Raw genomic sequence first — 12,152 nt, forward strand, 5'->3', positions numbered from 1 at the left:
ATGCTGAATCCAGAGCTGAAAGTATGGATGGCATTTAGAGGCTAGTAAGTTCCAATCAAAGTACATACTGCCTATGAGCTGCCCCACTGAGCACTCTCTCTCTCTCTCTCTCTCACACACACACACACACACACACTATATACACACAGGCTTCTCACACAAAATCCACAGCAGAAAACAAACCACAGGAACCTTCTGCTGCTATGATCTCACTTAAGACAAGCAAGAGCAGCCTACACCTTGACACCTCCAAACACTTTCCATCACTTCCTCACTCACTTTCCCTCCCTTTTTTTTGGTATAGAGGAGACAGCATAAGATGACTAAAGGTCCCATTCTTTGAAAGCTCCATTTAACCCTTTCCTTTCTGAAAAATCATCTCCACGGTGGCAGAGATATTGTAGCCCCTTCAAGAAAGAACCTATGGACTGACCTTTCTCTTGGGCTTCCCTCCGTCTTTTCTCCTCCAGGTCCAGTTTGCTGACCAGTTTGCGGTGCTGTTGCAAGAATTCGTCGTAAACATACATAGGGTCATGGCCCCGGGGTAATGGATGCCTATAAGGTGAGCCAGGTTTACTGTTCAAGGTGTCAACTAACTGTCCAGTTTGTGAGAGGGACACCCTTTGCTGGTTCAAAATGGTCTGTGTGGACTTCTCCAGTTCTGCTAAGAAGGGCCCATGGGGAAAGGCTCCATGCTCTGAACCTCCAGGCTCTCTGGCTGGCTGATACTTGTCCAAGGCTTCTCTTTTCCTGGCCCCTTCCTCTACTTTCTCCGGACAATATACCCGTTCTACTTTCACAAGGGGGATGGCTTGCCGGCTGGGCTCATACTGGCTGGCATGGCTTTGGAGAGGGTGGCTTTCTTGTACCCTTCTGGGTTCAGTGTTGTTGTCCATCAAGGAGACAGGGTTCCAGAGGGAAGTGGGGACAGGATGGTGCTGTGGCTTAGGAGAGATGAGAGGAGGCGGCCCTCCAAAATGCTGTGGCTGGTCTCGGCTACTTGGTTCAGGGCGGTTTGGTCCCAATCTGCAGGAAAGATGGAAGTATAATGGTTAACACAGAGCCCAAGAGCAGTCCTACAGTGCCCTCCCAGGGCATTCTCTAATCTTGCTATGTAAGAGAGGACTCTGTGGAAGTTCTCCATAAATCGATGATTAAGGGGTAGTGCTGATTACTACTATTTTCTAAGGTGTGTGTGTGTGTGTGTGTGTGTGTGTGTGAGAGAGAGAGAGATGAAGTGCCTTTGGTGTCATTATGCAGGGGAAAAACCCTCAAAAATCAAGTCACTGCCCAATAGCAATCATAGTTTCATTTAGGGTTTTTATATATATTTGTTGTGTGCCTTCAAGTCATTTCCGACTTATGGTGACCCTATCACAGGGGTTCAGAGGTTTAACATTGCCTTCCCCTGAGACTGAGAGCATATGACTTACCAAAGGTCACATAGTGGGTTTCCACGACCAAGCGGGGAATTGAACCTTAGTCTGCAGTGTCATATGCCAAGACATACCAATGATTCTCACATCTAAGTTTCTTTGTTGTGATACAGCCCACCTTTTACTCCAACTTAGCAAAGCTTGTGCTTGTTATGGTGTTCCTTCAAGTCATTTCTTACTAATGATGACCCTAAAGTGAACCTATCATGGGGTTTCCTTGGTAAGCTTTGTGAAGGGGTGTGCCTTTGCCTTCCTATGACGCTGAGAGAATGTGATTTGCTCAAGGTCACCCGGAGGGTTTCCATGTCCGAGGGAGGATTCGAACCCTGCTCTCTAAGTGTCCTAGTCCAACACTCAACCCATTACAAGCTGCTGGCCATGGAACTGGCTATTTTTTTCATGTCCACTGGAGGGAGCGCATCCAGGACACATACGCACATTTGCGCTTGTTGGGATCTGGAACTGAAGTGACATCTAGTGGTATTTAGAATTAATGCAGCAAAGTGATGGAAACCACACCTATCAAACCTTCTTTATGTCTACGTTCTATATTACTCTTCTATGTATTCGTTAATTTATAATTCTCATTAATCCTTGACAGGATTTGGCCCTTCTATGTAAAAAACTCCCAACAAATACTCAGTGCTTCAGGCTATATTACAGAGGAAGGAAATGGCAAAACCTCTTTAGAATTTCATGCCTAAGAAAACCCGGTGAAATTCATGGAGTTCCCATAAGTCAACAGGTGAAGGTACACACACACACACAAAATGCAGTGTGTTAATGTTGTTTTGGACAAGTGAAATGCTTCTATGACTATCTAAATTCTGACAATATTATTTCGACCATATTTAATAAACTTGATAATGAACGATCTCTCATAATCATTTCATTATATAATGTTTCGGTGTTATGGTGAGCTGCCTAGAGAGTGGTTTTACCCCGGAAAGGCAACCAACTATGATCCAACCAATGATAGAAGCACTAACTGCGCCCTTCTATACCTATTCACTTTTAGTTAGTTACAAACACTCAGGACTTCTGGATAGGCTCAAAACGAACAAAACATTCAAGAAAGTGCCTTACACTCTAGTGGCACAAGGGGAACGACACCATGAAATCCTTTTTAAATAACTAGTAAAAAAGACTAAAACTGTTAGCAGGATAAATATTGCATGTGCTGAAGCTGTGCATTTAACAGTTTTCCACTCCAGAGCACTGGGGCTTTGTGCAATGGAGCATCAAGTGCAGATTACTCCCTTGATCTGTAATGTGGCTGCTCTGGAGCTGTGGCAGTCTCTGGAATAACTGTTTGCAGGGGACAGCATTTAAAAATATCAGCTTGGCTAATTTCCACAAATATTTATCTATTTATATTTGCTAAGCACCCCCATAGAGCTTCTTTTCTATCAAAGGAGCATTCTAAGTGGTATCCAAAAATTACAAAACAATTCACCAGAGCAAGGCATTTAAGAATCATTAAGCAAAAAGAAGAAGTACCCATAAAGCTCACAAACAGGCTTAAAAGCTTGTCTGTCCAAAAATACAACATCCTAAAAGGTCAGGATGGAGGGGTGGGGAAACATTGAAATTAACCGGCAAGAATGAAACAATGGCTCTGTTGATCAATACTGGCCCTTTCACTATTTGGCTACAGTTGTAGCTTCTGTCGCACGCACATCTGTTATCCAGGCACAATGGCTTAGTGGCTACCGGATTGTGGCTTTTTGAGCAAACAGCCCAAGGCCCTTCTTGATGTAGGCATTAGAGGTGACCTTGTTCTAGAGCGCACAGCTGTGCACGAGGATGATGAAATGAGCATTTGACACTGCCATACACACCAGCCATCCATTCCTCCTTAGACCTGATTAGCTCCTCTAATCCCCTTGATACCCAAAACCAACAATGGGAGCCAGCAGCAGAGCCAAAGGGATGAGCTGAGTCAGTGGTGCTTAAGTGAGTCCTTGGCATCAGAGCAAGAAAAGAGATATCCATCCACCCAGAGGCACAAGCAGCATGGAAGCAGGCACTGACAGAGACGGTCTTTCTGTGCAAATGCTTTGGCTTTTACTCTCTGGCCCTGTAAAGCTTTTCACACATTGCCCAGGACAACAAAGGAGAGGTGGGCTAGCAGAAAGCTCTCACTCTGAGACTGAAGCCTAAGCTAGTCTGTAGTCAAAAACATGCTCTACTGTGGCTGGAGAGACTCGTGTTGTGTTCAAGAGCAATCATCTTGCTTTTGGCCAAGCAGACAGTAAGGCTCTAAAAGCCAACCTTGGACTCTTCTGCCTCTGCCTGGACTGCACACTGAAGGCCAGGAAGATGCACTGCCAGAAAGACTAACCCATTCACAGACAGCCGTCTCCCAGGCCCAGGCCCTGCTCCCTCCATCTGCCAAAGATGGCACCAATTAGTGACAACTGTCTCAGTGGCACCTGGTGACCGTCGGTTGGATAGAGGCCATGATGCTCATGCTGCCCAAGCTTCCAAGCAGCTGTCAGATGGCATTAGTTTGTGCCTGCTGAAACCCACACAGAATGGAGCCAGAGGAAGGTCCTGGGTCTCATTTATCCTAGTGAGGCACCAATCCAGCTGAGCTCTCTCCCTATAAAGAACCCACCTCAACCTGGATCAGGACTTGAATGTTTTCAGATCTCCTCATCCTGACAATCTGGAGAGGGACAGACAACAGCTAGTCTCCTAGCTACTAGGAGGATGGCCTTAGGAAAGAGGCAAAGCAATCTACTCATTGAGAAGCAAGTCTTACCGGGGGTTCTCTGGCCTGTGCTCAACTTCCATCTGTCCAGGTGGGCGCCCAATATCCAAATGCTGCTCCAGCACTTGTTGCCGGAACTCTGACACTTGGGACTGGCGGTCCTCCTTCTCCTGCCGCAACCGCCGCTGCCGTGCCAACCACTTCTCTTCCTCATTGGTGCGTTGGATGAGGAGCGCCGTGGCTGTGCTGCTTCCAGGCAGAGGGAAGAGACTGTGGTTGGAAATGAGGCTGGGCACTGGATGGTGCGAGGCAGATGACTGGTGCAAAGGATGCTGGACTGGCTTGGGTGTCTGGATTGCAGAAGAATCCTTGGGTTTCTCTGCAGGGGGGGAAAAAGAGAACCAAATGTTTATGGGCAAAAGAGCTGATGTATTCAGTTAGCTTTGGGAGGCTGCTGTCAGATCATAATGCATCTGTTCAGTTTGAAGAAGGGGGAAGAATAACTGGGGGACAATGTTACCTATAGCAATAGTAATAGCAAGTACATTTCTATACTGCTTATCAGTGCACTTAAGCACTCCCTAAGCGGTTTACAAAATGTAAGCTAATTGCCCCCAACAATCTGGGTACTCATTTTAGCAACCTCAGAGGGGTGCTAGTCTGAGTCGACCCTAAGCCTGTAGCTGGTGTTGAACTGACAACCTTGTGGTTTGTGAGTTAGTGGCTGCAGTTAGTACAGTGGCTGTTAGCTAGTACAGGCATGTAACCACTGTGCCACCAGAACTTCTGGTGCCTATGAGTGTTGACACTGTTATGGGAAGATAATATAATTTTGAAAACAACAATATGGTCTAGGGTCTGCAGGGCCCCCATACACCATGCATGAAGATGTGAGGCACATGAAAAATGCACCTATGTCCAGCAGCAGATCTGTGTAAATCCCCAGGTGCAGACATAAGCATGCTCTAATTTAATGAAAAGTGATATTCTATAGAACGAGTCATATTAATTTGCTTTCTAACCTGGAAGAAGTATTGATGCTAAACAACAAGTTTCTAAAGCCCTACATAAACACAAAAAGCCACATTCAGTATGCAGATTCCATAATTCATACATGTAGACAAATACGGCAAATACAATGCACCATTCTGTAGAAGAGGAAGAATGGAGAAGAGGACAATAGCCCAGAGAGCCAAGAGGTCAGATATGGCAGTGATGTGCAAAGGATAAGGCAGGAAAGCCATTGAAAACTCTCAGCTGGTCTGCTAGAAAGGACCATACATTTAAAAAGGTTTCTCCAAACACCTCGGGGCTAGAATTGTGCTTTGTGTGGGTGGGAGTACTTTACATTATGTTAATGTCAAATCAACCAGATTTTGTAGTTGACGGGCAAACCCAGGGGAGTGCAGACTGCAGACGGTACGAACCTACCAGTAGTGTTGAACAACTAGCTCTGCAAGTACACTATGAACAATGTGTGCCATGAATGCAACAGCAACAGTGCATTAGAAGGATGAGTGTTGCAAGAACTGATGTGTGGGAAGCACCTTAGAATGTAAAACCTTCCCACAGACGCTTTTACTAAGAGTGACCTTCACAGAGCTAGGTATCGCAGTGGAATAGCAGCCCACGAATGATCCAGTTGCTTAACACTCTAATGACTATGCCTCTGAGTTCAGTTGGCTTTGTCATCATACCCATGGCAAAATAGACCGCTGCCTTTGAATTTCCAAAGGAAAAGAGCTTCTGGGTCACCTGCTCGGTTTGGCGTTAGCTGCTCAGATGGTTTGACACGTTCTTCCGGTGGGTGGCTCCTCAGTGCGTGCAACTCTGACACTGGTAGGAAGGGGCCTTCCATGGCTTTGACAATGCTCTGCTCTTTTTCCCGGGCTCTTTCCCGCTGCCTTTCCAGCTCCCTCTCTCTCTCTCTCTCCCTTTCCCTCTCCTTTTCTCGTTCTCGTTCCAGCTCCTTTTCACGCTCGCGTTCCCTCTCCCGCTCCCTCTCTCGTTCGCGATCAGCTTCCCGCTCTCGTTCCTTCTCTCGTTCCCGCTGCCGCAGCTCCTCATCCATCTGCAACCTGAAGAAGCAAAAGAAAATCAGAGCTCGAGTAAGCCTGAAAATGGGGGAACCTTCAGCTCCTTCCTGCAATAGCCAAGATGTTCTAAAAAGAAAATTTCATACCTCTCTGCAGTCAGACTGGATATGCGTTCGGATTGAAGCGCAGAGAGAGACGAATGAGACAGTTCAGTGGGATACCTCACTCCAGACAAGTGGAGGTGCATGGCTGATGGATGAAGGGGCGGGAGTGAGCCAGGGCTTGGAATTGGATAGAAAGGCGAGCGTAGAGCTGAAAGGCAGTAGGAATCATCCATCCTGGAAAGAGAAAGCCTATGATAAGCCTTTGTAGCGATGTAGCTATCAGCGAGTCTGCCAAATAAATGAAATAGATTAGGTGAGTAAGGAGGCTCTCTAGGAAGGAATATTATCAGGGCATTCTAATATCAGGAGGTGGACTTTTACTGTGTCTCCTGCTTCACAAAAGGTACAGAAACAGCATCACAGGTCAAAATCTCCTAAATAATATACAGGCATACCCTCAGTGAAAGCCTCTGACAATGAAGCTCCTTTTTACAAAACACATGTCTGGCCACCAAAATGAAAAACCCCAATAAAAGTGGAAGCTGGTGAAAGGGGGGGGGGGGGCTTTTTGGATGTGGTGTTTAGAAGGTTCAACGTGTTTTTCATTTACTTCTGCAAGGCTTACCAGAGCGGCTGGTTCCATTTCTCACATGCATATGGTTAATTTTAACTAAACAATTTGCTGAAACATGTCAAACAGCTCTTCCTTTTTTCTTTCTTTTTTGGTAGTGTAGGAACCTATCCTTATTCTTCCCATGTTTTTCTGCCTCTGGTACCAAATTTTCTGTTAAAAAAATAGGCATATCTACTTTGCTAACTGAGGTATACCTGTGAATGGCAGGCCTATGGCTTTCAGGAGGGGAAAAAGCAGTAAAAACAGTGGCAAAGTAGAAAGTCACTGTTTCCGTAGTTCAAAGCCTCGGTACGTAAAACAGTTAATGTGGTGGCCCCAAGGAAGACATTCCCATACTGAAGCATCCTTGGTCAATGCCACTCAGCCACTCTACATGGAGGAGTATGTAAAGATGACCGCAAGTAATGGGTCAGTGGGTTCAGTTGTACAGAACATTCCCAAACAAATGTCATAAAAATCCAAGCATACAGCTCTGCATGCATGGCAAACATGGCAGGCCAGTCACAGAGGAAAAACTGGAGGGTGATTCTTTGGTTCCCCACAGCTTCTCTTAAAAACGTTTGTGCTCCACGTCCGTTGTCAGAGCTCCGCTCTCCGTGGGCACAGCATGCCTTGCTGCCAAGGGCATAACAGAAGCTGAGCCGAGGCAGGCACTGCTCCACAGGGCCTCATTCAGAGAACAAATTAGTAGCCTGACATCCGAAGTCCTGCTGCCGCTTTAAGTGATTGCCTGTTGTGCTTTATTACAGCTGTGCTGAAGCCTTCAAAGAAGCCTCCATTGTGGGCAAGACCTGTTTATTAGCACTTGCTCCAAAGGACCTGCCGGGGTAACTGCCCAAAAGCCTCAATCAAATCCTGGTCTCCACATGTAGGAAAGGTGGAATGGGCAAAGATTTCCCATGTGGGCTCTGGCTGGCTCTTACCTGAAGGCCGGGTGAGGAAAAGGATGGTGAGCGAGATAGCTGGGATGGTAGTAAGCGGCAGCAGTGGCTGGATCCAGAGCAATGGGAGGCAGGGAGGACATGCGAAGCTCCTCGGCTGTATGATAGGGCCGGAAGCTGCGCAGGTAGTCTTCTGTGACTGCGCTGGGAGGCACCACGTGGTGGACAGGCCGCTGGAGGCTGCTAAGCAGGAAGAATGATTATTATCACATTTATTCATATCCTACCTTTCTTCTAAAAATGGGACTCAAGGCAGCTGGCAGCTTTAAAAATGTTATATAGCTAAAAACAAGCAAAAAGTGAACATTGAAATGGGATTAACACAATTTAAGCCTATGCTTAAAAGGATAAAATGCAACTTAAAAGATGAATTAAAAACAACTCAGTCCAAAACAATATGGCACCCTCGGCCCTGCCTTTTAAAACTGTTGGAACAAAAAGGTCTTCGCTTGCTGACAGAAGGACAGGGAGGGAGCTGCAAAGTTTGAGGCAGCCATCAAAATGGCCCTCCTATCTCACCCTACACCTAATAGTGGAAAGAAGGGACAAAGGGAGAGAGAAAGTAGTTTGGACCATTTGCAGCAACCATTCTGACTGACTGCCTTCGTGTCTCTTTACACTAGAACAAGTGATTCTAGTCTCACAAAATACAAATACAGCTGGGCAGAGGTCTTGCCCAGCTGTGCCCATCTAGATGCAGGCAGGGAACAGGGGGGAAGGACAGTTGCCTTTTTAAGGTCCCACAAGACTCTACCGTTTTTACTGCAACAGATGAACATGGCTAAACCCCAGGAAAAATGGCAGCATAAACCACAGTCTTTAAAAGTCCAATGCCAATAAGACCCATTCACTCACATGCACATACACATAGCCTCATCATTCTGACAACCTCCTATGAAACTGTATTCTTTGCTGTATGGTCCTACTCCAATGTGTTATAGCATGATTGTAACTTAGACACATAATAGTGTGCTGGGGACAGGACAGCAGCAGCTCTAGAACAGGTATTGGCAAGCTTTTTGCCCTGGAAACTACATACAAGGTCAGGCTGGGGTTGTCACATAAGACAAACCAATTTCCTACCCACATACACCTCAATACACAGAAATGGGGTGTTTAAACTCCCCCCTTCACTTGCTAAAATCAGAGAATGGGATCACAGTGGTGGGATTAAATCTCGCTTCCCAGCTATCCTTATCAAGATTGCTTCCCACCCCATAACAGTGGGAAAACAGCAATCTTGCAGAGGGAGGGTAAAGCTTCTTACCTGCACCCAAGTGATCACAGCATAGTGATCACAACCTGCTGTCCTAGTGCAACTTACAGCAGTGTTGAAACTACAATTGGAGGACTGCAGGGAAGTGGCTGGAGCTCACCAGAGCTTTGTAAGACTCCGTGATGCGTGACGTGACACATGAGAAGACAAATGTATGAAATTAAGACTATTTTCTCCCAACTAACTTCCAATCTATTACATGCAAAATGATATCACACCGCGGTGATTGGAAAGGGATTTCAGGAACTATTCTGCAAAGGTCAGAATACACTTAGGCAGAATGACTCAGATAAAAACAAAGACATGGGTGGGCTAGAGACTAACTGCTAAGATACTTGCACTTTGGAGAGGAAGGAGCTGTTCTTGTAGTGCGCACACACACACACCCCACCATTCCCTCTTGCGCTCGTACACCCTCCACAGCCCCACTTACTTGAGAGGTGGGAAGCGGGAGTCCTGCACAATGGAGTTGGGTGGGATCCCGAAGGAGTAAGGCGTCCCAAGCAAGTGAGAAGGAACCGTTGGGCCGCTGGCTTTCTCCTGGGGCAATGGCGCCTCGGCGATCAGGCGGTCCCTGTTACTGCTGCTGTTTCCACTGGTGCTTCGCGACCCAGCTTCTTGCTAAAAGGAAGAAGCAACAGATAAAACCATTATATCGCTGCAGTGTCCGCTGGGAAAACAGAAGGGGACACAAAGAGCACACACAGATGTGCCTGGGTCAAAAGAAGTTCAACACTTCTTGCTGCTGAGGGAAGAGAAACTTTATCCACTTTTCATTAATTCGGTAACGGAGACTGGCTTGGGCAGCTCCCCAGATTTCTGGTTTCAAGATCACACAGACCACACAAAAATCCTAGTGTGACTGGCAGGAATGTGAACCAAAGAGCACTTCTATCCTTTTTCAACTGGCAAAGCACTTTGCAAGCCTTACTATGCTGACCCTCCGTATATCCAACCACTATTCCTTAATGGGGTTTGCCACTTGAGAAATACGGGCTGATCTGAGGCCACGGAAACAATCTGTGGTCTGGGTGGGATCCAAATTCTGATCAAATACAGCAAGGAGCCGAACGCAATGGGACTTCCATGAAACATGCACAAGGACTGTGCTGTCAAATGTGTTTGCATGTGCAAGCCATAAATCACCTCTGACACTCTGTCTATTATCTCAACATCTGATCTGTGTTAAAGTCAAACAGAAAGACGGCAGAGAGGTATTTTTCATGCAAATGTGTATCATGTTAGCGTGCAAGACATTTACGAATACATAAATGGTGTGGGGAGAGAGAGATCTTTTTTCTTTCCCCCCTGTACTAGAGCTCAGTACATGTTGCCCACTGAAATAAATTAGCATTGTATTCAGGACTTGGTAGAAGTAAGTAGTTCCTACACAATACATACTTAATGCATGGTATTTCCAGACACAAGGTATGATTTAGATGGCTTTAAGAGTATCAGACAAATTCATGGATCAAGAGAGGGCTAACGCTTTAAAGCCAAGGTAGTTAGTTTGCTTACATGTCCTACTTGTGGTCTTCCCAGCAGCATTTGGCCCATCATTATTAGAAAGGGGATTTGGATCTAAGCAAGCTTTTCCTTATGGCGTGTATTTTGGATCTGGTTCTACAATATGCCATAGATATGGATTCAGTACCGAGCGAGACTGCCCTGTATTTGGACTAGCTGGAGCTCTCCCTATTTTCTCCCCTGAAACCTAGACTCTGTGCCAGTCATTCCTGGAGTGAGTCTGGCATCAGCTGGAATGGCAGCTGCTCAGCTGCCATGCTGGATATCCTGGCAACAGTGATGCATGTACAAAGAACGGCAAAGGGCATTAGGAAACTGGCACTGCCAGTGAGGCAGAGCAGACTGGTTTGTGACCAGTGGTTCCTGAAGAGGCCAACCATGGCGTCAGCTGTGCAGGCAGCTGCTCGCCTTTTGCTGTCACTGCTATTCTGGCAACACCAACACAAGAAGAAAGAAGGGAATAGAGGCAGTAGCATCCATTTGGGGCCTTGTGCGGTGGCCTCTGCTCCCAGCACCTTCAGGGATCAAGAGAGACCAGATGCTGTCTGGGCAACCACCAGAAATAGAGCAGGAGAGAAATGAAGGCACCCCCAAAGGGATCAGAAGGTCCAGAAGCTGCCTTGCACTCCAATTGTGGCATTTGCAGGCGACTATCAGGTTTGGGTATCCAGCTACCCATTTATATTAGCTCCATTTAATAAGGGGAGAGGGAAGACGTCAAAAGAGCAGAGACAGTTTACAAGGAGCGGACATGTCAATATGGCTAAAGATTTCTCTGCCAAAACCAAAGACAACAAAAAGACACATTTGGAAAGGGTGCTTCCTAGCTTCCTATTCTTAACTCGGTAATGTCAAAGGTTGTTCATAATGCTTCATTTAAATCCATACAGGTATTAATCTACCCCCTTGTTTGACATCAGTGTCAAAATAAGTAAGCCATTAAAATGAGACATCAGATCAGTTGCGCACAAGCAACAAGACCTCTTCCCCCATTGCTGAAAAGCCTATGGAAGAAGTGTGACTGAGCCGGATTTAGACCAGCTTGTTAACTCCCAAAACCGTCTGCAGCATCACACATGGCTTAAAAGACGTCATCTTTTAACTACACCAACACAGCTACAAACTCCAGAAAAGTCAGGCCAGAAAAGCAAGACTATTGCTCCAGAGGCAGAGCTTCATTTTTCAAAGGAGATGCCTCGAAACCAGACAGGTGGGCATGGCATTTAACAAAGAGAGCAGGTCACAACCCAGACTCCCAGACACTCTGACCAATTGCTGCTTCTTTGTTCCTTCTCTGACTGCTAACAAAACCCTGCTTGGAGCATCAATTGACTTTTAACAGGTCGGGAAAGTCCAATAAGAAGGGTGGAGCAGGTGTTGCCCGACGGCCAGAAAAAGCGGCCATGGTAAACATCCCCTGGGCACGGGAACAAAAGAGAACTTAGCAATCCGCTTGCCCCTCTTTCCATCCAAGGCAATATT

The 12,152-nt window shown here is 46.3% G+C and overlaps 1 protein-coding gene across 5 annotated transcripts in view; it reads right to left on the reverse strand.

Annotated features, from left to right (window-relative positions):
* The window catches only part of GSE1 (Gse1 coiled-coil protein), a 347,503-nt gene that overhangs the window by 9,138 nt on the left and 326,213 nt on the right, over nt 1-12,152 (reverse strand). For 2 of the 5 annotated variants that reach the window (XM_042480729.1, XM_042480724.1), the window contains 6 exons: nt 9,577-9,764; nt 7,850-8,050; nt 6,335-6,580; nt 5,908-6,230; nt 4,204-4,531; nt 434-1,026 (listed from right to left, as the gene is read on the reverse strand). In XM_042480729.1, the coding sequence (XP_042336663.1) occupies nt 434-1,026; nt 4,204-4,531; nt 5,908-6,230; nt 6,335-6,580; nt 7,850-8,050; nt 9,577-9,764 (1,879 nt within the window). The remainder of the gene's footprint in view (nt 1-433; nt 1,027-4,203; nt 4,532-5,907; nt 6,231-6,334; nt 6,581-7,849; nt 8,051-9,576; nt 9,765-12,152) is intronic. The other 3 variants (XM_042480725.1, XM_042480728.1, XM_042480726.1) reach the window with 3 other exon arrangements.

Source organism: Sceloporus undulatus, chromosome 8, assembly GCF_019175285.1.
Source record: "Sceloporus undulatus isolate JIND9_A2432 ecotype Alabama chromosome 8, SceUnd_v1.1, whole genome shotgun sequence".
In the NCBI taxonomy this organism is placed as follows: domain Eukaryota; kingdom Metazoa; phylum Chordata; class Lepidosauria; order Squamata; family Phrynosomatidae; genus Sceloporus; species Sceloporus undulatus.